This window comes from Ursus maritimus, unplaced genomic scaffold (assembly GCF_017311325.1).
Source record: "Ursus maritimus isolate PB19 unplaced genomic scaffold, ASM1731132v1 scaffold_33, whole genome shotgun sequence".
NCBI classification, from domain to species: domain Eukaryota; kingdom Metazoa; phylum Chordata; class Mammalia; order Carnivora; family Ursidae; genus Ursus; species Ursus maritimus.
In genome coordinates this window covers 10814000-10838895 of record NW_024425897.1, presented here as the reverse complement: position 1 = coordinate 10838895, position 24896 = coordinate 10814000, and the positions used below count along the sequence as shown (strand labels likewise).

The 24896-nt window shown below is 56.1% G+C and overlaps 3 protein-coding genes across 3 annotated transcripts; 2 read left to right on the top strand and 1 right to left on the bottom strand.

Annotated features, from left to right (window-relative positions):
* The first annotated feature begins 126 nt into the window (after nt 1-126).
* PLA2G3 (phospholipase A2 group III) lies at nt 127-5468 on the top strand. The gene is made up of 7 exons (XM_008710600.2): nt 127-640; nt 1649-1781; nt 2026-2160; nt 2456-2763; nt 3442-3571; nt 3679-3795; nt 4437-5468. Exons 1-7 carry the CDS (start codon nt 127-129, stop codon nt 4639-4641), a joined length of 1542 nt encoding a protein of 513 aa, XP_008708822.1. The 3' UTR covers nt 4642-5468.
* Nucleotides 5469-5614: 146 nt separating this feature from the next.
* On the bottom strand, nt 5615-15708 carry INPP5J (inositol polyphosphate-5-phosphatase J). The gene is made up of 14 exons (XM_040619749.1): nt 15521-15708; nt 14279-14482; nt 11482-12647; nt 11004-11120; nt 10770-10878; nt 10463-10579; nt 9951-10126; nt 9402-9513; nt 9152-9261; nt 8824-9007; nt 7046-7183; nt 6809-6886; nt 6580-6684; nt 5615-6377 (listed from the first exon to the last, which is right to left on the bottom strand). Exons 2-14 carry the CDS (start codon nt 14387-14389, stop codon nt 5871-5873), a joined length of 3030 nt encoding a protein of 1009 aa, XP_040475683.1. The 5' UTR covers nt 14390-14482; nt 15521-15708; the 3' UTR covers nt 5615-5870.
* A 6278-nt stretch (nt 15709-21986) lies between these two features.
* On the top strand, nt 21987-24755 carry SELENOM (selenoprotein M). Its single transcript, XM_008710601.2, has 5 exons — nt 21987-22219; nt 23418-23453; nt 23856-23890; nt 24250-24328; nt 24406-24755. Exons 1-5 carry the CDS (start codon nt 22100-22102, stop codon nt 24562-24564), a joined length of 429 nt encoding a protein of 142 aa, XP_008708823.2. The 5' UTR covers nt 21987-22099; the 3' UTR covers nt 24565-24755.
* Nucleotides 24756-24896: the final 141 nt, after the last annotated feature.

Genomic DNA, 24896 nt, shown 5'->3' with positions numbered 1-24896 from the left:
TCATTGGCCCCGCTGCACCGGGTCTGCAGGGCACTGCTTCCGCTCAATTGCTAAAGCTGCTGCCTCGTGGGCTGCCAGGGGTAGGTGTCCTGGGGGCTTTGTCTGACTGGGCCGGTCTAGGACGGAATGGGGGTTCTGGTAGTGCTGTTAGGGATGCTGAGCCTCCTGGGAGTGGCTGTGGGGGGCTCCTCTGCCCTCCACTGGGACAGCACCTCCTGCCACTTGGCCAGGCCCATCCCCGGCAGCCCCTTGGGGACCCTGAGCTTTCTGGGCAAGGATGCCCGAGGACTGGCCCTGTTCCACACCCACTGGGACGGGCACGGGAGGCTACAAGCGTGTAGCTGGCAAGACGAGCCAGAGCTCATCGCAGCCTTCAGTGCCCTCTGTGCTGGTGAGATCACCAGGAGCTCCTTCATCCACACCCCTGGACCCGAGCTGCAGAGAGCCCTGGCCACACTTCAGAGTCAGTGGGGGGCCTGCCGAGGGCCTGAAGAGGGTCCATCAGGGACCAGGGAGGAGCAAGCAGGACACCGTGGAGCACCCGGCAGCATAAGACACCAGCGGGTGAAGAGAGGCTGGACCATACCTGGCACGCTGTGGTGTGGAGTAGGGGATTCTGCTGGGAACTCCTCAGAGCTGGGTGAGCAATGGGATTGTGGACTGGGAGGGGGGTGGTGGTGAGGGAAGTGCAGGCTTTTGCCCTGGCCCCCTACTCTCTTAGGCTGTGTGTCCTTGGGGGAGTGACTTAACCACTCTGGATTTCCATGTCCTTACCTGTAAAATGGGGGTGACCATAAGTCTTATCATGGGTTGCTTAATTTAGGTCATAGATGGGAGACATCTAGTCAAACCTCAGAGTCCTCATTAATCACCATCCCTGGGAGGGGTTGGACTGGGGTGGGTCCAAGGTTGGCTGAGCCAAAAAGCCATTACCCAAGAGGAGGCTTTACGAGGCAGGGTGCCCAGGGGAGTGGACGCTGAGACCCAAAGGCCTGGGTTAGCAAATTCAGGCTGAACAAGTCACTTCGCATCTCTGAACCTTGGTTTCTTCACCGGTTCATGGAGGTGACATTTCCCTCACAGAGCTGCTGTGAGCTTGGGTGTGGGACGTGCCAGGCAATTGGGAAATGCTCAGTGAAAGGCACTACTGCTCAGATGGTGACAGACTTGAATGACTTTTTTGCACTCAGTACAGCTGCCTTTGTGCAGGCATGGCGGGCAGGGGGGAGGCTTCGGCACCTGAGTTGGAGCAGGTTGGCATCCTGGCAATGCTTCATCATGCCAGCAAGAAAGGTTGCACCCTCTCTGTTTGCCATTCCATTCCACACACATTCATAACTTCAGAGTTTTATTTGGGGCGTGAGCTTGGGAGCTCTGGAGGCTGACTTCACTTCCCCTGAGGAAGTCCCTTTCCTGGACAAGGGCTCCTGGGTGGGCTGCCTGGCATTTGGAGCTGCCCGATAAAAGCTGTGCCCGGTTGCTCTCTTCAAGCTTTGAAACTGAGAGTCCCACAGAGGGAGGGTGGCCTCAGGGCGTCTGTGTCAAGGCTGGGGCAAGAACAAGGTCCCTGCTCCCTGCACCAGGTAGGCACAGCCAGCATGTGGTGCCCGAGACCCTGCTCAGCTGGTGCCCCCTCTGCCTCCTGCAGGGGTCTTCCAAGGCCCTGATCTCTGCTGCCGGGAACACGACCGCTGCCCACAGAACATCACACCCCTCCAGTACAACTATGGCATCCGAAACTACCGATTCCACACCATCTCCCACTGTGACTGTGATGCCAGGTTGGCAGTGGGCAGAGAGGGCTGGGGGCTCAGGGGCGGGGTAGTTCCTGGGTGCAGAGACTGGGATTCCAAAGAATCCTAAAGGATCTGCCAGCCAGACCCCACCGTGCAGGTGGGAAAGCTGAGCCCTTGGAGCAGAGACTCTTGGATCCCAAGCACCTGCATGGTAGTGACTGAGTGGTCTTGGAGGAGGAGCCAGGTGGCCCTCTTTGGTCCAGGGACCTGAGTGCCAGCTCTCGGGCAGGTTCCAGCAATGCCTGCAGAACCAGCGGGACTCCATCTCGGACATCGTGGGCGTGGCCTTCTTCAATGTGCTGGAGATCCCCTGCTTCGTGCTGGAGGAGCAGGAGGCGTGTGTGGCGTGGTACTGGTGGGGAGGGTATGTGGCTGCCCCCTTCCATCCCCTTCCCAGCCAGAGGGGGGAGCCCAGGCTCCAAGTCCTGGGAGAGAGGCTTGTCTGTATGTCCGTCCTCCAGCAAATGATGTCTCATCCTCCCTGTGCCCTCCTCAGGACAGGGCCCAGGATGTAGACCTTCCCTGGGTGCTCCACACAGGCCAGTGGGACAAGGGATGGAACTGGCAGAGCCTTGGTCTCCATGGAGATGAACCTGGGGCTTCGGCGGGGAGGGGGGGGGATTGTGAATTACCAGTTGCCACCAATTGCTACCTTCCAGGTGTAGAACATATGGCTCCATACCCCTGGCCCGCCTCCAGTCCAGGACCCTCTACAATGCCTCCTGGAGCTCTCCGGCCACCCCCGTGACTCCCAGCCTCCACAGCCCAGCCCCCAGCAAGCCTCCACAGAAGCAGCGTCCTCAGAAGCGGCCGTCACAATGGGAAGGGTCTAAGCACCCCAACACAACCAACACCACAGCCCTCTGGGTCCCCATGGCCTCCACCAAACCTGATACGTCCCCCACAGCCTGGCTGGAGGTCACCCATCCAGGCATCCAGGGGCCACAGAATGGCCTAAAACCTCAGGGTGAGCTCAGATCCTAACTCTGGGGTTTCCTGATGTGGGAAGGAGTCCCTGCCTCTGTGCGGGGTTGAGGGGCCCTGTGTTGCTTCCTTTCCTGTTCCAAACTCCTCCTGGAGTGTCCCAGCCTCTCCCATCAAGTCACGAGGCAGCTAGAAGGATTTTCATAAGCCCGAAACGTGACCATATCCCTCCTCACTGAGCCCCCACCATGGCTCCTCCTAACTCATGATGTCTGAACAGCCAGGGCCCTCAGGTGCTGGTCCTGGAGACTCTACTCCCCAGTTGAAACTCCAGTCTTAGAAACCTCATTTGGTTCCTCAAAAGCAGCTGGCTCTCTCCCACCTCTGGGCCTTTGCACATGCAGTGCCTTCTGCCGGGAGCGCTCTTCCAGAGTCGTCTTCTCCTTGTCTCAGCTTAGGAGTCTCTTCCTCCAAAAAGCCTTTCCTGACTATTCTGGGCTCTATGGTGGCTGTGTGTGTGTGTGTGTGTGTGTGTGAGAGAGAGAGAGAGAGAGAGAGAGAGATGTATGTAGCATTCTGAGGGCAGGAAGGGCGTGAGACGGGGACACTGTGTTTGTGTGACTGAGCATGTGTGTCTATGTTTCCCCTAAATGGCAGTGGGCATCAGTGGGGCCTCGCTGGGGGACCGGGCTGCCCTCACCACCATGCCCCCCCAACCCAGATGCCCGCCGGGCCTGCCGCAGCTTCCGCCGCCTGGATCAATGCGAGCAGCAGATCGGGCCTCAGGAAACCAAGTTCCACCTGCTCAATAGCGCCCACGAGCCCCTCTTCCACTGCAACTGCACGCGTCGGTGAGGCCTGCTTGGACCCTTGGGGGTGGGCAGCCTGCTGCCAGTCACTGAGAGGGGGTTCCTGGGTGGCCAGCCCTGCCCTAGCCTGAGCCTGCCTCTGCCCTCAGTCTGGCACGCTTCCTGAGGCTCCACAGCACACCCGTGGGCACCAACGTGCTTTGGGAGCTGCTGGGCATGACCTGCTTCAAGCTGGCCCCTCCACTGGACTGTGCTGGGGGCAAAGGGTAAGTGGCGGCAAGGCCAGGAGGGAGGGGGCGTTTTCCCAAGGCGTGGGTTGCCTATTCTCCCTTTGCGTGCCAGGGCCAAGGGGCTGGGGAAAGGGGTTAAGGCACCTCTGAGTTCCATTGTCATCATCCCCCTAGTCCTTGGTGCCCCAGGTACAGCTCTGCAGTTGGCTCGTATGGGTCCATGTTGACTCTGTCACTTCCTACGTGACCTAGCAAGTTCAGTCAACCCTCCATGCCTCCATTTTCTTATTTGTAAAAAGCCTGTAGAAACCAAGGAAATGGTATGTGTGACAAACGTAGCCCAAGGCCTGCCTGGCACATAGGAAAATGTTTGCTTAACTCTTACTCCTAACCTAAAATCTCATTTCAGTTCCGATTCCCAGAGCAAGCCCCTTGTGACCTTCCCTATTTCAGGGGTGAGGAAACCGAGGCCCAGATTGGCCCACGTCTCTGCAGCCGGCTGGTGGCAGAACTGGGGCCTCTGGGTGCCAACCCAGGTTTCTTCTGCCCCCTTCAAAGTGTACCCATCCCTCCCCGGCCCCACCCCTGCTTCTCTCTAGGCTCAGTTCCCCAGTCTGTAGAGTAGGGTGGGATCCTTGGCAGCTGTGATCACCTGCCCCACTTTTCTCCACCCACAGCTGTTCCAGAGACCCATGGGCCATCAAGGTGGCAGCCCGGCACTTGCGGCTACTTCAAAAGAGGCGACGCCAGCTCTGGGGTGTGGGCACAGGTGGGGGGCAGGTGTGGCCTTCGGATCACCCAAGAGCCCCCACGTCATTCTATGACCGCTGCCTGCAGCTCACCCAGGCAGCCCAGAGACCCAACAGGCGACAGAAATCCTAGAACCAATGATCTCAGTTCCAGCTTTCCTGGGCACCAGACTGGACCCTGCCCCTAGCTCTGCTAGGCCCCAGGGGGTCTTGTCTTCCTCTCCATGTGTTAGACTGAAGCATGGCTTGGGACCCTGTGGACAGCCAGGACAAGGCTGAAATGCTGGACCACGTCTGCTGCTGTGCTGAGTGATCTTGAGCTGGTGACACAACCCCTCTGTGCTTGGATGTGGTGGTCGGGAGGCTCATTCTGATACCCTGGCCTTGGGCCTTGTCAGATGGGAATAGGGAAAGGGTCATTTATTATAGCAGTCTCAGGAGGTACTCGGAGAAGGTACGTGTATCTCCAGGTTGCAAAATTAACACATATTTCAAAAACCTGTCCAGAGGAGCCCCACACACCTATTTGCTGAGGCCTGAGGCAGCAGGTGGGGAACGGAATGTCACAGAAGTGTGTGTCTGAATCCAGGCAAGGGGAGGGTGGCTAGCGGGGGCTTCCCAACTCTTTTCCCTGGGGGATCCCTTCTCAACAGCTGCTGTTCCCTTCCTCGCCCAGCCCTGGCCCACTAAACCTAAATTCAAATCTCCTCTGTGTCCTTGAATGAGGGACCTCCCCCACCCTGAGCCTTAGTAACTCTTCTGAAAAGGGGCAGTGTAATCAGGACCGACCTCATAGGATTGTTGAGGATTAAGTAAACCAATACATGGACATGGACTCTAGCATATAGCCGAACTGTGGTTAGGTGTCTGATTCTGAGAGGGTCACCTCCTAGAGGCCTCAGTTTGCCCACCTGTGAAATAGGTCTAAGAATCGCTGAACTCAACACCACAACTCAGGGTTGCGGTGCAGATTAAAAGAGATGGCATGCGTAATGTATACAGCTGGCGCCTAGTAATTGTCAGATCTATCATCCTCTTGCCTCTTTAGTCCCTTCCTCTGAACACCCCCACCCCAGGCTGTTAACAAGTTAGGAAGGAGTCAGGAGTGATGCTGGAGAATTTAATTTCTAATGGATGACCTCCAGGATTGCAGCCCCCCATCTCAGATGGGGGCCGATAGGGCTTTGCTGATTGTCACAGTTGAGGCGCTAGGACTGAGTTTGGGGGACCCCAGTTGGCCACCCCTGGCCGACAGAGTGGCAGGCGCGGATAAAGCTGGAGCGGCAGCAAGAGGGACACAGGTGGGTTTGCAGGAGATTGGGGCACAGTGGGGGCCACGTGGGCCCATCTGCCCACCCACCCTCAGGGCCCCAGACCCCCTTCCTCCAGCCCCTGCCGGCCCTGGGGACTGGTGGACAGGCTACTGGGGGCTGGGGCCTCTCGATTAGGTCCCCAGGAACCCCCACCACCAGGGTCGACGGTCTCCAGGCGCAAGGCAGGCAGCAAGCCGAGGCTTCGAGGCACAGATGGTGGGAAGGCCCAGGGACCAGACAGCCCAGAGGGCCCCTCCTCACTACTCCCCCGGCTGCCACCATCACTGCTCCTGTCAGGGGCCACCCGGGGCAGGCGGCGGCTCTGGGGTGAGGGGCTGCGGCTGGCACCACGGCGTTCACGGGATGAAGGCCGCAGGGCAAGGCCAGGGAAGCGGGCCAGGCCTGGGCTGCGGCTACGGTGTCTCTTGGACTTGCCAGGACTGGGGCTACGGGACTTGGGTGCGAGCAGCTCCAGGGTACTGTCATCCTCCTCCTCCGAGCTGGTACTTGAGCGATCGGTGCTGCTGCTGGCCAACTCCGAGGCAGGCAGAGAGATCTGGGGGGAGGGGGAGGCTGCTTACTGGGGTGCCCCACTCCCCAACCAGCCACATAAGGCATCCTGGAACCACTCCCGCCCTGCCCATTAGCAGACCCAGGAAGGTCAGGTTACTTGCAGGAGATCATGGAGTAGAATGTGGAGGCTGTGGTATTTGAACAGGGCCTTTAAGTACTCCGGTCCCACAGTCTGACCTACTCACCTGGAAGGGCTCAGTGACACCGATGAGGATGCTGTGCGTGTGGCTGTAATAGCCCAGTATGAAATCTCCATGGCCCTTGGGCAGTGACTCCTCACTGAAGGTCACCTGGTGGGCCCAGGGCATAGGCCCAGGTCGGGGTCAGGGAGGCAGCCTCCAGGACTGCCCAAGCCAAGTCCCGAGCCCAAGGGCAACGGGGACTCCCTCCCACTCTCCCCCTCCCTTTCAGTACCTGGTAGATGTTCCCATCTACATCCTCGTGTTTGGCCCAGACGTAAGCCACGTAGTCCTTGCAGTGGCGGAAACCCACCTGGGGGGAGAGGACTCAGGGTGGTGTCTCCTATTGCCTGACCCCAGCAGCCTCCAGGTGTGGCAACAAACTCTGGACAAGCCAGTGATCCCCCTGGGCCCCCAGCCGCTTCTCCAGGCCCTCCCTTCCCTGAGGTACCCACCATCCGGCCCTTCTCACCCGGTACAAGCCGATCCAGTCCCAGGAGCTGCGGGCGAACACGGTTTCTATGCGGTACCTCACCACAGCCTGCTCTGGCCGCACCCACTCATCAGCCACTTCCAGCCGCACCAGCGGCACGTCATCCCTGTAGGCAAACTGCCCGGGGCGGGGGGCAACGTCAGGGAGGACCCTGCAAGCGTCCTCGGGGCTGAGTCAGCACAAATCAGCTGAGATAAAGGGCCTTTGAAACCACCCTACAGATTGGGAAACCAAGGCAGAACGGGTCTAGAATAAACGCCAGGCTTCCCGCCTCCCAGCCCAGGGCTCTTTACGCTCATAGCCTCCTTAGGGAGCAAGAATACGGCTTTGAAGTGAATAGGGTAGCCCTGGTTCTGCCATCGTTCCACCTCTGTCCTTCAGGGAAAGACTCAGATGGTGTGTCAGCCTCAGGCTTTTGTCTGCTCCCCCACCATTTATCAGGTTTCGGGTTTCCCTCCCTCCCTCAGCTTTTGAGCCAGGCAGTTCCAGAAGAAACCAGAACATCCCCTCCCTGCCCCTAGGTTCCTAACAGCAGGTTTGCCTGGTGTGGCCTCTTGGAAATGCTCTCCAGGGCCCTGCAAGGTCAAAACTCCCACTAAGTCCCATTCTGATTGTGTTGCTTTGGTTAAGTGACTTAAGTTCTCTGAGCCTCAGTTTCCCTCACCAGTAAAACTGGGAGGAGAATTTGGATATCTCAGGGGCTACAAAGGCATTCAAAGGGATGACAGAGCCCCAGAGCCTGGCATGCAATAGGTGCTCAAGGGTTAGAGTCCTTGTTGAGGAGGGAAGGTCAGGGTAGGGCACCCAAAAGGAGTGGTTCTCAAGGTGAGGCCCCTTACTGAGGGTGAAACCTCACACCCAAGTCTTTTACCAAAGGTCATGGCAGGCCAGACTTGGGCAGATTTCCATTCCCAGCTGAGGATACTGGCCAATGTCCCAGTGACTGACCACATGACAAAGTTACCAGGGAAAACATTCTCTGGCCTGCAGGGCTCCCTCTTATCAGATCAAGGAAGGGAATCGGAGAGCCCAGAGTTGGGTTTCAGGACCGGAAAGATGGGATCTACCTTCCTCGGCTGCTGAGCCGATGTGCGGCTTGGGGTACATGCCTACCCTACTGGGAGCCTCAGTTTCCCCATAGGAAAACACAATGTTGGACTACATGGTCTCTCGGGTCCGGTTCTGACATCTAGCATTTCTCCTTTTTACTTTGGGAACCATAGACCTCAACCCTAAACACAATGCTAAATTATAGTAACTATTTAGAATTTAGCTTTTTATTTTTCATCTCTCTACTCCTCCTCCCCATTACTACCTCACTCATGGTGCCTGATACATGGTAAAATGGTAAATAAATAATGAATAAATATGAATGAATACTATATGGAGTTTGAATAAACATTTTGATTTTGCTGGTCTTATTATATGACTATATAATGTGAATTTTAACAAAAGTGGTCCTAATCCTTTCTCAGAAGAACAGAGTTAGGGATTAGTGGAGAAGACATGGGCTCTGAAAACAGACTAGCTTGGGTTCAAATCCTAATTCTTCTGTTTACCAGCTGTGTGACCCTGATGTGATGCCGTGTCTTTGAGCCTCAGTTTCCTCCTCTGAAAATGGAGATCATAACCCACTCCCACTCTGCTACAGTGAATGGATACTGCTGGGGGCAGGTGTATAAGGGGTTACGGGTGGGCCATGGGATGCTGAGCTGGACCTGGGGATGCCATGACAGGTGGATGAGGCCAGGACTCACCTGCAGGACGAACTGGGCAGCCACGGGCTTGTGGTCGCTGACTGTGTACTCCATGTGGCTGCGGTAGCTGTGCTGGGTCACCTGGAGTCGGTGGCTTTCCCGTCCTGAGGGGCTGGGACCCACACCCGGAGCCTTGACCTTCCACAGGATACGGTCTGTCCAGGCTGGCTTCCGCTTCTTGGCACTGAAGTGGCAGGGGTGACCCAAGTTTCAGGAGCTGAGGTTTGAGGCACAGCCCCAGGCTTGCTTCTTGCCAATCCTCTTCCCTTTCTTCCCTAACCAGAAGACCTCAGCCCGTGTCTCCACCTCATCCCAGTGCTTAGCTCACCTGGTATCATATTTATTAGTACCCACGTCAAATTTGAAGGTGGGCGCAAAGTTGAGGGGCCCTTCCTGGAAGCCCTTCAGGATGGGCCAGGTGTTCTTGGCCATGTTGAGCTGTGAAGGTCCAAAAGGGCAGAATTGGACAACAGCTTGGACAGGACAGGTGAAGGCAAGAGCCAGAACCTAGTATACAAAAGTGTGCTGGGTCATGCTCTGTGTGTTTGGTGTTAAGGGGGCGGGCTGGGATTCTGCACCTGGTCCTTCTCCCAGAGCTGGTGAAGCTGGTCACTGTCAATGGCAAACTTGACGAAGTGCAGGTCATAGCTCTCGATGCGGAAGTTGAGGTCCCCAAACCAGAACACGAGGCTGTTCGGGGGTGGGGGTCAGCAGGGTCCATGGGGTGAAAGAGCCCAACCCAGATCCTTCTTCACCCGCATGCAGCCCACAGCACTGGATGCCCCTACGGATGACGCAGTGGGTGGGGCACCGCCAAGGAACAGCAGGGGGTTGCAGATCTAGAACAAAGTTTGACTGGACCCTCAGCAAGGCCCTGCCCCTCAGCAAAGCTCCACCCTGCAGTTTCTGTCCCCCATCGAACTTACCAGCATTCGTGTTCCTAAATGTAGTTTGGGGGGCCACCCCCCTCCCCGTAGGCTCTGCCTCTCCCGACAACGCCCACCCACGCTGGTACTCAAGTTCCTGTAGCCTCTAGCCTCTGAGTTTTTGAGCCTCTGGCCTCTGAGGCCCACCCCTCCTCTACTAGCCCCGCCCAAGCTCCATCTGGCCCCGCCCAGAGCCCATACTCGTGATCCAGGATGCCATGCGCCCCGGGACCCGGGAACTGCTGGAGGCTCAGGATGGTCTGGAAGTTGTCCTTTCGCTGCTCTGCCTTGTCCATGTGCGCTGGCAAGTGGCAATTCAAGAAGCAGAGCATGTGCCCGAAGGCCGCCAGTCGCACGCTCACTCCACCCTTGTTGCCCTTGGGAGACACGTTTGGTCGAGTCATGGGCGGGGCCTAGGCAAGTAGGTGAGGCACTGGGCGGGGCATAGAGAGGGGAAAGGCCAGCCAGCGGGTGGAAAAGGCTTAGAGGGGTGGCTTCTAGGGAAAGGAGGGGAACCCTGGGCTGGGGCAGGGACAGGAAGGGGGCTGGGTCTAGAAAAAGGTGTGGGGTGTAGGGTGGGGTAGGGGAGAGGCAGGCGTCAGAGTAAGGGGTGGAGCATGGGGAGGGGGCCTTGCCAATGCGTGGAGGGCCCGGAGGACTAATCTATAGACCCCTTAGGGCCCTGTCCCCTCCCGGGCTGCTCCCATGCTCACCCAATAGCCGCCCAGGCCAGTGCGCGTGCAATCAGTCTGCACGTCCCTCAGGAAGGGCAGGTGGTAGTACTTGGCGAACAGCAGCAGGATGACGCCCTGCATCCGCACGGTACTCACCTGGGGCGGGAGGCAGGAGACGCGCTTGAGGGGCCGGGCACAACCCCGCCCCGCTGTGCGCTTCCCCCCAGTCTTTCAGATCTGCTCCTCCAGCCTCCTATTTCGGGACCCAGCGACAGAGGTCCAGCAGGCCCCACAGTGGATCAACGCCGAGCTAGGGCCAGGAATCCGGGGCTGAGGGAGACGTTACCAGCACGAAGTTGAAGGGTGCCAGCGCGTCCATGAAGAGCTCGCTCCACTGGTCTGTGAAGAGCGCGTCCTTGAGCCGTTTGTTGATCATGGAGTTTACTTCCTGCAACCTGGGGGCGGGGGTGGGGGTGAGGCGGCTGTCGGGTTGGGGGTGCCCTAGAAGCCCTTCCCATGGGCAAGGGTCTGGGAGGCACGACGGATCCAGGAGCAGGGTCCACACGCCTGGCACCCTCACCCTATGGCAATCATGTCGGCCCCGTCACTGTCATCGCCGCCGCTGCCCAGGTGGAGGAGGGATGTGACGTCGTCAGGGGGCATGGCAGTGCCCACGTTCCACGTGACCACAGTGATCCTGGGGGTGGGGGTATAGGAGGGGTTACCGCTGGGCACCACTCCCTCCTCCCCAACCTCCCTCCCACAGAGCTCTTTCTGGGGAAATAAACTGAGGCAGGTGTGGGGGTAAGCTCTCAGAAGGGCAGTGGGTCCAGGATCCCTCCTACCAGACTCTCCTAGAGGAGATCGATTGAGGCAGGGGTGGGCAAGTCCCTTAGGAGGAGATGCTGTCTCCTGAAGGTCCCATAGTAGGCCCAGTACCCCCAAAGAACCTTCCTCAGGGAAGGAAACTGGGGTAGTGTAGGGTAAGCCACCCTAGAAGGATGGCTACTTTCAGAGCTCCAGCCCCACCAATCTTTCTAGGGAGAAGGCCCCCTCACCAGAAGCCAGGGTCACTCTTGCAGGTAGGCTGAGCTGACCAAGAGGATGATGAGGTGGAGGTAGAAGGGGAAGTGGTGACCGGAGCTGGAGTTTCTCGGGGCTGAAGACTGGGACTCAAGTGCCCACTAGGCCCTGTACCCTGGGTGCCAGGCCTGGGGAGGGCCATCTCAGGGGCTGGGGGGACACAGGGGGAGCGGTTGGGGGAGCGGCTGGGGGAACGGCTGGGAGACCGGGGTGGCTTGGGCAGAGGTGGGGGCACAGTCTGGGCCGAGGAGGCCCCTGGCCGGAAGGTGGGGGACAGAAGTCCTGGGGAACGGGTGGCGGGCTCTGGAGGGCCCTGACCCACATCCAGGGGCAGGGTCTGGGGTGGCCGGGGCAGGACAGGATCCTCAGGGCTGCTGCGGGGGGCCTCAGGCCGGGCTCTGAAGGAGGGGGAGATCCGGGGGTCTGGGGGGGTTTGGATCAAGGATGTGGAGCCCGCAGGACCAGATGCCTGAGCTGAAGGCTGGAGATGCACTTCGGAAGAGGGGAGAGGTTTCAGGGTTGGGGCATCCCTCTGTTTAGCTGGTGTCCATCCCATAGAGGCCGAGGCTGACGTCACAGAAGCTGCAGCCAGAGCCTGGTCCTGACAGGACGACAAAACTGGACTGGGCACTGGGGAAGAGTTGGAGGGGGGCTGTGGGGGCTGCTCCTCAGATGCCAGGGCCAGGCTCAGGCCTGAGGCAGCCAGTGCTGGCTTGGGTCCCATGGAGGCAGGTGGCACCTGCTTCTGGTCCCTAGACGTTGGAGACAGCTTGGACCGCAGGGTGGCTGGGGGAGGCCTCGGCCCTGCAGAGGCAGACATCACCAGCTGCCCCAGGGATGTTGGAGCCAGGGCTGAGCCTGAGGTCACCGGGGGAGGCTTCGGCCCAGCTGAGGCAGCCATGACTAACTGGCCCACAGATGTTGGAGCTAGGCTGGAACTGCGGCGGGCAGGAGCTGTCTTCTGGCCTCCAGGGGTAGACAGTGGAGCCAGGATGGGTTGGGGAGACGCCAGAGCCAACCTTGGCCCCTCTGTGGAAGATGGCACAGCTGCTCGTGGCCCCACAGGTGCTAGAGCCAGTCTTGGTTCCGAGGATACCGGGGCCGCATTCTCCTTCGCTGGGAGCTGAAAACTTGAGTCCACCTTGCAGAAGACAAGTCAAAGACTCAGGGTAACCCTAACCAGGGGCTTGGGCCCCAACTTCCATAGAGACCCCAGCAGACTCCATCTAGCTAAGAAAGGCATATCTTTGCAAGGCCGTTCTTCCTCATTTCTCACCTCAATCCATGCTGTTACAAATCAGCTTCTCTTTGGGAGGAAACCGAATGCAGAACCTATCCCCTCCCTCAAGTCTGACCCCTCTCATAGATGGGAAACCTAAGACCCCAACTCAAATGAGGCAGTGTGTGACCCTGAACCCGAGGGTTCTCTCCTTGCCTTCTCGGCTGACACCCACTCCCTGGCCATGCTAGAGGGTTGGGTGTCTGGAATCAGCTTCCCTGGGCAGCCCTCCTTGAGTTTCCTCCTGCTCCCCTGGCTAAGCGCTACTGACCTAGCCCTCCAGATCTGCTCTCTCCGGACATCCTGGGTCTAGCCTATTTATTCCTCTCCTTTCCTCCACAGTTCCTCCAGGAACCCTCAGCTTCATCCCTGCCAAGCATCCCAAACTCCTTGGTCACAGTCCTCTCTGTCTTCCTCACCCATTCCCAGAGTTCCACATAGGAGCAAGAGCCCAGGGTAAGACTAGCCATGTCAAGTCCAGCTCCGTGTCACCTTAGGCAAGCACCTCTCTGCCCAGGGCCTCGGTTTTTGTCTGTAAAATGAAGAAATCTGGTGAAGGGTCCCTGGCCGCACCTTGCTCCTGAGAAGTCTTGGCCTCATATTCTCTGCATTTATGAGCCGAACATTTACTAGGATTCCATTCGAGCCCCATGGGATAGTCCGTCCTCATCAGTGTGATTCTAACATTCAGAGCAAGCCCAGGACTCTGTTGATCCTGGCATTCGCTTCTCTGTGCCCAATTGTACCCTCTCCCCTGTCTTCCCCACCTTGGAGGACAGGCAAACAGGTATCCTCCTTTTGTCTGGCAGGTGGAATGGGGGACGTGAGGCCCTGCAGGGACCTCCTCCCTCTTTCCCATCTGTCCTCTGTGTCTGATGCCCCTGTCTCCAGAAGACGAAGGATAAAACGTCCTTTGCCAGGGAGGGCAGAAGAAGGTTTACACCTGCCCCGAGGTGGCCCCATCCCTGCCTCCAGACATGCAGCTCTGTCTGTGTCCCGTGTCCTTCTCGGTTCAGAGAACCTGAAACTCTGCCTCCACCTTCCTCCTCAAACTTAGCTCTTTGAGGCTGCTTTTTGGGCATCCTCCTTGGCTCCAAGTGTCCCCCCAACCACCACACCGCCTCCAGCACTAACAACTTAGGCATCCCAGATGTCACCATTTTAGTCTTCAGGGACAAGCCTCCTCATTTTGCATTGGTTCAGAGAGGACAAGCAACTTGCCCAAGGTCACACAGCAAAGCTGGAGCACACCTGGCTCCCCTGACACCCAGTCTAGGGTTCTCCTGGGGGCTCCTGCAGATGGCTAACTCCATCTCTTCTCTGGGTGTCCCATCACTGCCCCCTCAGCCCCCAGAGTGCCCTGTGTACCTAGCCCCTGCTAGTGGAAGAGGAGAGTACCCGCCCCTCAGCCAGGGGCACCAGAGTGCCTGCGGTGCGTGGGGGTGTGTGGGACCAAGGATCAGGGATGAGGGGCTAGGTTTCAGGGGTCTTACCTTGGAGGGTGCCCCAGTTTGGGAAACCCCATGGGGCACGGGCACAGGCAGGGGTCCCAGGCCAGCCCGGGTCCCTGGCCTCCTGCTGCCGCTGTCGCTCTGGCCCTCCATGTCTGCAGCCCCTAGCAGCCCGGGATCCCTCGGGCTCTGGCTCTAGCTCCTCCGCTCCCGGGAACCAGTGATGTCATCAGCCGTTTCAACCTGCTGAGAATTTAAAGACACAGGCACCTACTTCCCAACCTAGAGGTGGCCAAGGCAAGGTGGCCTACCCTCTGGGAACCCTTCAAGCCGACTGCTGAGGCTGAAATGGCTATGGGGCGGGGTGGAGGATGTGCCCATTGGGATGGCTTGGGTCCCCACTGGTGACATGGTGGAGGCTGCCCGTCTGTTGACACCCTCCCACCGGTAGGCCTGTTCGGTCCATACTCAAAGGTGGAGTATTGACACACCTGAGGGTAAGGTAGAGACAGGTAGCTCAGAGGTCAGCACCCTCTCCAGGGCCGCAGAGACACCCGAGTCCCTGCCATGAACTTGTGAGCTTCCTGACTCCCTGCCAACCCAGGGCTTGCCTTGGCCCCCACCTTTGCCCCAATTTCAGGCCTTGGTGCCCGCCCTCTGCCTGGCTCTATCTTTCCCATCCCAGAGCCCCAGAGTCAGGCTCCAGCCACTGGAGTCCCCTCCCATCTCAGCCTCAGCTATTCTGAAGACACCTGGCCACCTGCCCCGGATGTTTTCACAGCCCAGCCCCTCTCAGCTTTTCTCTCTCCGGTATTCACTGGGTGTGGCTTGGGTGAGGGACTAGTTCAAGGTCACCTGGTGAGCTGGGAATGTCTCACGAGTTTCAGTGAGGAAAGGGAGTTTTCTCAGTGACCCAAGACCCATGGGAGCCAATTGGGTGTCTGGAGGGAGGGAACTAGGCTGGAGAAAGGCCCAGCCGTGGGGGAACAGACTGGCAGGAAGGTGAAAAACAGGCCCGGGAAACTTCGATGGCCAGAACCCAGCACAGGGTCCAGGGAAATGTTTGCTGAATGAACTGATGACTCAGTGAGTGAGTGAGTGAGTGAGGAGAGTGAATGAGTGATAGGGCTCAGATGCCGCCAGGGATGACTGTGGGCCCTCTGCTTCTGCCTCCTTCCCTCTCTCAGTCTTATCTGCTAAGTAGTCCCTGAGATCCCAATTTTTCCAGAATTGCTGGATTGCTTTGAGTGGAGTGATCGCCAGAAAATGTCCAGAGTTTTGTACCCAGAGCTCTCTGGTGGTCCACGGTCACCTCTGTATCCTCATGGGCCTGTGTGGTCCCCTGCGTGAAAGCTGCGTGGACAGATGCCTCATCCCCTTCTCCTGGGTGGGCTTCCCCCCTCTGCTTGACTGTCTCTGGGTCTAGGCTGTGTTTCTCGGCCAGCAATTCTGGGAGGCTGGAATTTGCAGGGGCAGAGCCTCAGGCCATGTTAGGGCCCTGGAGTAGAAAGGATTTGGGGTGATGAAGGATGGTGGAAGTGATGAGCGGTTACAGGGGAGGTGCCTGTGGTGGAGATAATGATGTACGGGATGATGGTGGGAGTGGAGGACGGACACTGATGCTGGAGGTGCTGGTGATGGTTCGGATAAATGGAGGTGGTGGAGGTGATAACAAAGATACAGCTGTTGGTGATGGTCGAGGTAGGAGAGTGAAGGGATGGTGGTCAAGGTGATGAGGGTGTGATAGTAACGGTGGAGGAGAGAGGGTGGCGGGGAGGCAGCGGGGCTGTTATGTTGATGAAGAAGAGGTGGTGGTGGAGCTGGAGATGGTGGGGGTAGTGGTGAAGGAGGAGGTGAGAGTGGCCATGGTGGTGGTGCTCAGACCACCAGAGAGGGAAGGAAAATTTGGACTTACCCTGCCCGGTCCTCGGACTTCTGCTGTATAGGTGAGAAAACAGAGGCCCCCATGAGTATTGGCTTCCAGTGCAATCCAGGAGGCTGGCGGGGGGGTGGGGTGGGGGGGGTGGGCGGGGAGATCCCAGTCCCTGGGGCCTGTCACAGGGCTCAGCCATCCACAGCTCAGACAGGGGCATCAGTGTCCTTCGGAAGCCAGGCAAATGCCATGCAAACGAGCGTGCAGAGGGTTCCCGCACACTGCACGCCCAGGATTTCCCGTTATCATCCCTCCCTGAAGTCAGATCTCACAGCGGACTTCGTTTCTGGCCCTGCCACTGACTTACCTGGGCAGGTTTCTCAGTTTCCTGGTTTGTGTAAGGGCGATCAAAACAGTAGATACCTCCTAAGGTTGCTATGAAGATTCAACCAGATGATATATACGAAATGTTTAGCACAGAGCCGGGCACCACCGAGCTCTCGGCCAGGGCAGCCGCTCTGGAGCTGGCATCACCATCGCCACCACCTGCTTCAACCTGTCCATTTAGTGGATGCTGAAACTGAGGCCCAGTGTTAGTTGCATCCCTGGGGGGAAGGGACAGGGGCTCTGAGACCCAGACATGGCTTTGCCAGGAGAAGGGGGCGGGGGGCGGACCCCGGCTGAGAAGGGAGCAGGGTAGGAGCTATATTTGAGCTTCTGGTGTGATGACTAAGGAGGTTGATAACAGGCTCTGGGGCTCTGGGCGGCAGGCTGGGGGCAGCTGCCAGGGAGAACCGCCCCCCTGGAGACGGCTGTCTCCAAAGGCCCCTCCTGGTTCCCTCCCTCCCCTCACTCCAGGGAGTAGGGGGGTGGTGTGCTGAGGCAGAGGGTACATCTTGTCCAACCCCCCTCTTGGAAACTCTTAGTGCTACCCTTCAGGCTGTTTAGGTCAGGAACAGGAAAGGAGGGAGCTGGTGATTGACAAATTATCTCACTCTCCATAGTAACCCTGGGAGGTTGGTAATAAGATCCCCACTCGACAGAGGAAGAAACTGAGCTCTAGGGATTACACAGCCATTAGGGGACAGAGCATGGGGTTCCCAGGGACAGAGTAGATAATTCTCCCCCATAGAAGTGACGGTGGAGCTTCTTTGAAGGAGAGTCAGTGTTGCCAAATTGAAAAAAAGGAGAAATGCCCTGGGAAGCAGAAGGAGAAACAGGGGCAAAACTGGAGTGTGGAAGGTCCAGGCTATGTATGACAGGGTGCAAGGTCTGAATGTGTGCCCTCGTGGTCCTTCGGCTCCAAGTAAACCCACCATAAGCGGGCAAGGGAGAGAGGCTTTCTCTTTCCTCCTCCTCTTCCTTGAACCACCTCCCAGGGGCACCTCTCCCCCTTCCTTTTACTTCCTGGTCACCCTGACCCAGGCCCACAGGGAGAGAGGTCACACTGTGGCCACTAGCTGATAAATAAATCTCTTGTGACGTAGAGTGTGCTGTAGGGCACTGTGGGAAGGTGGAAGAGGGAAGCATTAAGGAGGGCTTCCCTGAGGAGGAAGCATACAGGGCACGGAGGAACATTTCTCCTCCCTTTGCTCCAGGGTTCCTTATTGGTACTGAGTGCAACATGTTATGTCATTGTCTCTTCATTCTCCCCCTCGGGGCAGATGTCATTCTCACCTCCCATTCTGCCCCACAGGAAATGGGTTCAAGAAGGAGTGACTTTCCCAAGGTCACACAGCTGCGCTCAGGCATCCCTCCACCGTCTCCACAGCTCCCCCTCCTCCCAGGCAGCCCAGCACCCGCTGTCAGCTGCTCTGAAGTGAGCGGCTATTTTTATTCTGGTGCGAGGGGATCTTGGGCAGCAGAGACATGTAGGTTAGAAGGCTCTAGGACATCAGCTTCAGCAGGAAAGGGGAGGCCTACTGCAAGACCATAAGCTTGCCTGGGGGCTCCCATTTCTTGGGTCAACCTGCCCTGGGCTCTCATGTATCCAGAAATTATTTTTCTGGAGCTCAGAACAGAGCATAGAACCAGACTAAACCCTGGCCCTAATCCCAGATTCAATTTGAGCCCTGATTTTGGTGTTAACTGAGCCCCGATCCCATGCCAAGACTGACCCTATAACCTACCCTGACCGTAATCTTAGATTGAGCCCTGACCCTACCTGTGTACTAAGCCCGGTCCAAGCCTGACTAAGGCCGATCCCAACTTGAGACCTTGATTCTGGACCCCAATTGAGCCCTGATCCTTGTCTAAGACTGAGCCATAGTCATTGACTGAATTCTAACTCCAGTCCAGACTAACCCTTGATTTAGACTGAGCCCCAACCCTAGGGCTAGACTCTGAGCTCTGAGTCTAGTCATTAACTAAATCCTGAACCTGGTGGCAGGTCGAGCTATGATCTTGGTCACAGACTGAGCCCTATGCCAAATCATTGGTTGAATCCTGACTTTTTTTTTTTAAGATTTTATTTATTTATTCATTCAACAGAGATAGAAACAGCCAGCGAGAGAGGGAACACAAGCAGGGGGAGTGGGAGAGGAAGAAGCAGGCTCATAACGGAAGAGCCTGATGTGGGGCTCCATCCCATAATGCCGGGATCATGCCCTGAGCCGAAGGCAGACACTTAACCGCTGTGCCACCCAGGCGCCCCTGAATCCTGACTTTAAAATGAGCTCTAACCCTGAGTCACACAACTCTGGTCACACACTGAGCCCTGATTTCAGACTGTGCACTGACTGAATCTGGTCAAAGGCTGAGGCTTGAGTGTAGCATAGATTGAGCCTTGATCTTGGTCACAGACTGAGGTCCAAGCCCAATTATTGACTGAGCCCTGACCTGACTCCAGCCCCAGACTCAGTTCTATATCTGGCTTCAGGTCAAGGGCTGACCCTGACCCTGATCCTGTTACAGACTAAACTCCAAACCCAGCCCCACATGAGAGTAGACTACAGAATGCCACATAAAGGCATGGAATAAAAGCAGAGATCTGTTCTAGGAGATCCTGGGCCTCCCATGGGTGCTGATGCCAGAATGTTCCCGGTACTGTTGTGGCTAGTGTCTCTACCAGTGGTTCCACTGGCTGGCTAGTCAACCCTTAGCATCCCAGGCCGTGGCCCCTCTAGGCCACAGCATCTAGGTTAATGCAATGAGAGTGGTTTGGTGGCATCTGTCCAGTGAACAATGTGGGCCCATGAGGGACTGAGGTTTGGCTCTGTCAGCAGAAAAGCCACAGGCTCCATGGGGCCTCTGGCTTCAGCCACTCTGGGGCTCTTGCTGGGGTATGGGCTAAGGTTGAGGGAATCCATGGCATTTGTCCCGTTTTTTTTGTAAACAGAGTTTACTGTTTGTATTTAGGTAATACGTAATTATTATAGAAAACACAAAAAAAAGTATAAAGGAGAAAAACTTTACCCTATAATTTCATCTACAAGAGATGAAAGAGACCATTTTGACTTCTTGGGTTGTCTCCGGCTAGATTTTGTTATTTGGTCTAGGCATATATATCTATATACACGTATTTTATAAAATTGGTTGGCTACTCTGTTGACGCTACAGCATCCGTTGCAGCCCATATCCTTGAGAGGGGGTCTCAACTGGTTAAGCCAATGAGCAATTTCCATTCCCCTAGCCGCATGATTAAGATCATGGACGGACTAGTGAGATATAAAGAGACTTTTGCAAAAGAAAGCTTGCTTTCTCTCCCGAGACAGTTACCAAAAAAGATCATCTCCCCTTCATTAAATATGAATGAAGAAGTCTGTGGTCCTTGTTACTGTTAGCAGCCATCTTGATACCATTTAGGTAACTGGCCTAATGACAAGCTGACACTATGGAAGGCAGAATGGAGAGAAATCAGGTGTTGGGGACTTTATCAACCAGATCAAACCTTACCTGAATCCCTCCCTGCCATTGAACTTTTTTGTTATTTGAGCCAACAGATTTCCTTTATTGTTTAAGCCAGTTTAACTTGGGTTTTCTGTGACTTGCAGCCCAGAGCATCACAACTCCCAACTGATATTACTGTTTTATAGCTTACAATTTTTTTAATACCCTAACTATGAGCATTCCCCATGTTGTTCAACACTGTGCTGCATCATTTAAAACAATTGTATGATTTTCTGTCCTATGGAGGTACCATCATTTATTTAACTCATTCCCTGAGGAGACATGCTTAGGTTGTGTCTCCAGTTTTTCACCATTATAAACAGTGGGTTTTTTTTTTTAATACATAAAGAGATTTATTGCAAAAAAAAAAAAGGCTTATACAACTGTGGAGGCTGGTAAGGCATGTCTGAAATCTGTAGGGCACGCCGGCTGTCTGGAAACTCCTAGGCAGGAGGGAATGCTGCAGTCCACAGGTGGAATTTTCTCTTCCTCAGGAAAACACCAGTTTTGCCTTATCTTCCACAAATCTACACCTCGAAACGCAAAAGCTAGAAGGTACAGGGAGTCCAGTGCCCAGCAACTGCTCCGCAGGTCCTCTGATGGGTGCCGTCCATGCCTTGGGTGCTAGAGTTTAAGCCAGAGTGGGTGCCCTACGACCACGACCACGGCTGGGTAAACAGTGTTTTTTATTTTTTACATAACAATTGGTCCCCTCTCTGATGGTTACCTTGAGCCAAATCCCGACAAGTGGAATGACTGGGTAGAAGAAATGTTTTTAGGGTTTTGATTTATTGAATCAAATTGTCCCTCGGAAAGGTTGGATGAATTCACACTTTGATAGCAGTAAATAGAGCGTTAGACATAGCTTATCATGTCAATAATCTGGACAAAACCAGTTATATTTACACCGCCCTAATGTATTTACAAAGAATGGGTATTAAATAACAACTCTAAGCCCATTATTATTATATCTTTACAATCAAGTCAACTAATATGAGGTAGCAGGGTTAAAACAAAGGGCTCTGTCATTAAGCTTAGTGTCGAGGACCCATGATACTTTTAGAGGTTGTGAACATGTTTTAATTTCATTTCTTTTAAAATTGAAAGAAAAAAATAAACATATAAAATGAATCCAGCCAGGATTATATTCGCTTTTTTAAAAAATAAAGCAGTTGTAAAGTGCAATTTTTAATATACATTTGTTTAATGGAGGAAAAGGCCCAGCAAGGCAAAAATGCCTAAGGGTCCATGAGAGTCATAATGCAGCTTTGGCTTGATGTTGAGAAGGATTCTGATTCCCAGTCTAGATTCAACAACAAAGAGCATTGTGATCAACTTGCTGTGTCTGCCTCAGGCTTAAAGAGGGGACTTGGCGTTCTTATCTAGTCATCTTTAGTTTGATGAGATGAGCACAGGGACATTTCAGGTTCAATTCCCAGATTCACAGCGTCACCGGTGTACGTTTCTGATCCTGTTTGCAAACGGAGTTCACGGGGCCTTGATGAGGTTAGAAATGAAGTAATGAAAGCTAACGCTGTGCCAGGTACTGTTGTGAAGGGCTTTTTGTATATTAACCATTTTATCCTTCCAGCCCCAACAGAGTACGTTAATAGTCCACATTCCGCCATAATGCGTGCTCCAGGGATTTGAAACCCAGATCGGAATTTCATCCAAAGAAAAGACACAAACAAGAATTCCCCAAACCTCAGTTTCCCTATCATCAAGTCAAGTGGCTGGCCCAGAAACTCCGGTGCCCGTCCGCATCCCTCCCGCACCCCCTGCCGGTGTAAGGGGGCACTGTCTGGCCGCATCCCTCCTTAGCCTCTGCGCTCTCGGTCGGCAGAGGGAGCGTGGACACTCTCAGGGCTGGGAAAATAAAGGCCTGACGGCCGGAGAAGATCCCGAATCCGAGAAGATTCCGAGCCACGCGGAAGAGAGCTGAAGGCCCCAGCGCCGGCTCTGGGGCGGAGACTGACAGCTAGGGGCGGGGTCCCTAGAGGGGCGGGGCCTCGGGCCGGGCGGGGCCAGCCGGCGAACCCAGACGTGGCGCAGTGGCTCAGCCGTTCGCCTTTAGCTTGCGGATCATCTTCGGCCCGGTTCCGATGCATCTCCCGCTGCCTCCACCGGCCCTGCTGCTGCTTCTCGCGGCACTTGCGGCCGCCGTCACTACCTTCCGGCCCGACTGGAACCGTCTGCACGGCCTGGCCCGAGCGCGGGTAGAGGTGAGTGCTCTGGTCCCTAGCTCGGGGACCACTGCCCCCAACACTGTGGCCCCTTAGCTTCGGAATCACCGCTCACTTTGGCCCCAGGACGCTCCCGACTCCCAGGTCCCCTTCAGGGCCGGAACCATCCTTCCCGCTCCCCAGCCTCAGGACGCCCCAGCACCCACCGTGGAAGCCTGAGACACCCGGTCTTGGGGCCTGGAACCCCGAACTCCTCCCTAGTTTCCCATCCGGCTGGACAGCGGGCCCCCAGACACACTGGCCCTGTCCCCTAACTCTACTCCCGGCCTGTGACTTTTCCAAACCTGCCCTATGGAGCTTAACTTAACATCCTCCCATCACTCCACTTTTTCCTGGAATTCCTCCCCCACCCCAGTTCCGGTTTGTCTCTCGGTTCCCGTCCCCGGAAGGAGGGAAGACTTTCTGGGCGGTTGCTCCACCACGCAAAAGCCAACTACATTACCGACACTTACTCCGCAGCAGGCCCCCATCCTCCTCTGGGGGAAAATCTACCCATCAGAGTCCCTGTTTTGTTGTGTGACTTGAATCATCACAGGCCCTCTATGGGCCTTAGTTTTCTGTCTGACAAAAGGAGGGAGAGGAGGAAGGAGGACTAGAATAGGTGGTCCTGGGGTCTGGACTCCTGCTGGGATGTGTCTCTCCCCTCCGGGAGTTCAGGAAGGGGCCCACACATCCTCCTCTGTTGCGGAAGCAGCCAGATGGAGGCCCAGGGCTGCATGGGGCTAGTAGGGACCAGATGGCAGGTATCTCTAACGGGCTCTTGCAGGGCAATTCTGACCTGTTTGCTTCTGGTCTGCCTCCGCCCTGAAGTTCTAGGGGCCAAACTCCAGGCCCAGGTCTCTACTGCCTGAGAGCAGTAGAGTAATCATTTCTTTTGGGGATTGGGAGTGAGTCAACAGTCAGTAAGGTGTGCAGGCAAGAGCCCCAAGGCTGGTAAGTGCCCTTTGGGTCTCTGGTCTTGCTCCTCTTTCCCTGATGTTGGTAAGCCTCAGTTTTCCTATCTGTACAGACTTCCCCCTTCTGTCGTAAGGGAACTCCATCATCACACCTTGGGAACTGGTGTTCCAGGGGTAATCCAGAGCCCCAGCCAACTCTGGGAGGAGGGTGAAATGGTCTTGAGAGGGTGATTGCGAAGATATGAAGGACTCCTGACCTATCTGATTTTGTTCCCCTCCAGACCTGTGGGGGATGACAGTTGAATCGCCTGAAGGAGGTAAGTTATTTATTTATTTGTTTGTTTGTTTGTTTTGTTTTTTAAGAGAGGGAGATGGGGGGGGTGCAGAGGGAGAGAGAGAATCTTAAGCAGGCTCCATGCCCAGCACAGAGCCTGACTCGGGGCTCGATCTCACAACCCTGAGATCATGACTTGAGCTGAAATCAAGAGTCAGACGCTTAACCGACTGAGCCAGCCAGGCGCCTCTGAAGGAGGTAAGTTTGAAGAAAGGGGTCTCTAGCTCTGTCTCCTCTAAGCCCCTTGGGCTCAACCAATCAGTCCTACAGATTGGTTGGGGGAAGTTCCCTGGGGTGGGAGTCAAGAGTATGTGACCTCAGCAGGCATCAGTTTCCTATCAGTATCTGGAGGGGGTCAGGGTCTGATTCTCTGGTTCTTCCCCAGGTGAAGGCCTTCGTCACCCAGGACATCCCTTTATAGTATCCTTCTTCTGTTCTGGGGGGGGGGAGAATGGGGAGGAGGATCAGGGAGAATCTCCTTCCACTAAACTTCACAGATAGAGATGACAAATGGGTTTTCATCTGAAGAGTGAAGTTGGCTGATAGTGACTGCCCAGAGAATTCCTAGGTGGTAGGCAATAGCGATTGACTAGTGATGACTGCCACAGACACAGGAACGGAGAAGAGGGCCCTTCCCTTCTTTGAACTCTAATTTCCTCACGTGTAAATGGGGGATCCCTGGCTTACCGGGGCAAAAGAGGCAGTGCTGTACAGCTGCTGTTCATAGGTGGGAGACCCCACCTGCCTCGGGCTACCACTACACACCTTAACAACTCCAGTCACAACCTGGTAATGAAACACCTTCCAGGAGCCGACCCAGAGCTTGTCCTGCTGGGCCACCGCTACGAAGAACTGGAGGTGAGGCCTTGGTAGCCGGGGAGGGGCGGGGCGAGGGCGGGGCGAGGCGCACTGACCCCACCCCTCCTCTGCTTCAGCGAATCCCACTCAGCGAAATGACCCGCGAGGAGATCAATGAGCTGGTGCAGGAGCTCGGCTTCTACCGCAAGGCGGCGCCCGACGAACCTGTTCCTCCTGAGTACCTGCGGGCGCCCGCCAAGCCCGCCGAAGGCGCGCCGGACCGCCCTGACCTTTAGGTCCGCGGACGCGGGCCCACCTCCACCCCCGCCTGAGCCCTGGGGACTGAATGAAGCGCTCAGCGTCCCGGGAGCACCTCCCTCGCTGAGGGCCGACGCCTCGTCCCAGAGCCGGCAGAGATGGAGTTGGGGTTTCCTCCTAACCCCTCTTTCTTCCCTACCCAGCTCAATTAAATCCTTTTCCGCCTTAACTGAGACTCGACTCCTTCCCTGCTGCGGGAGGGCGGTACCCCCGAGAGACCCAGCGTCCCCAAATACTTGGCTGCTGGAATGGGGATGCGTTGCACCCCTTGCCAAGCTGCCCTAAATTTAACAACCCCAAAAGAGGCAGA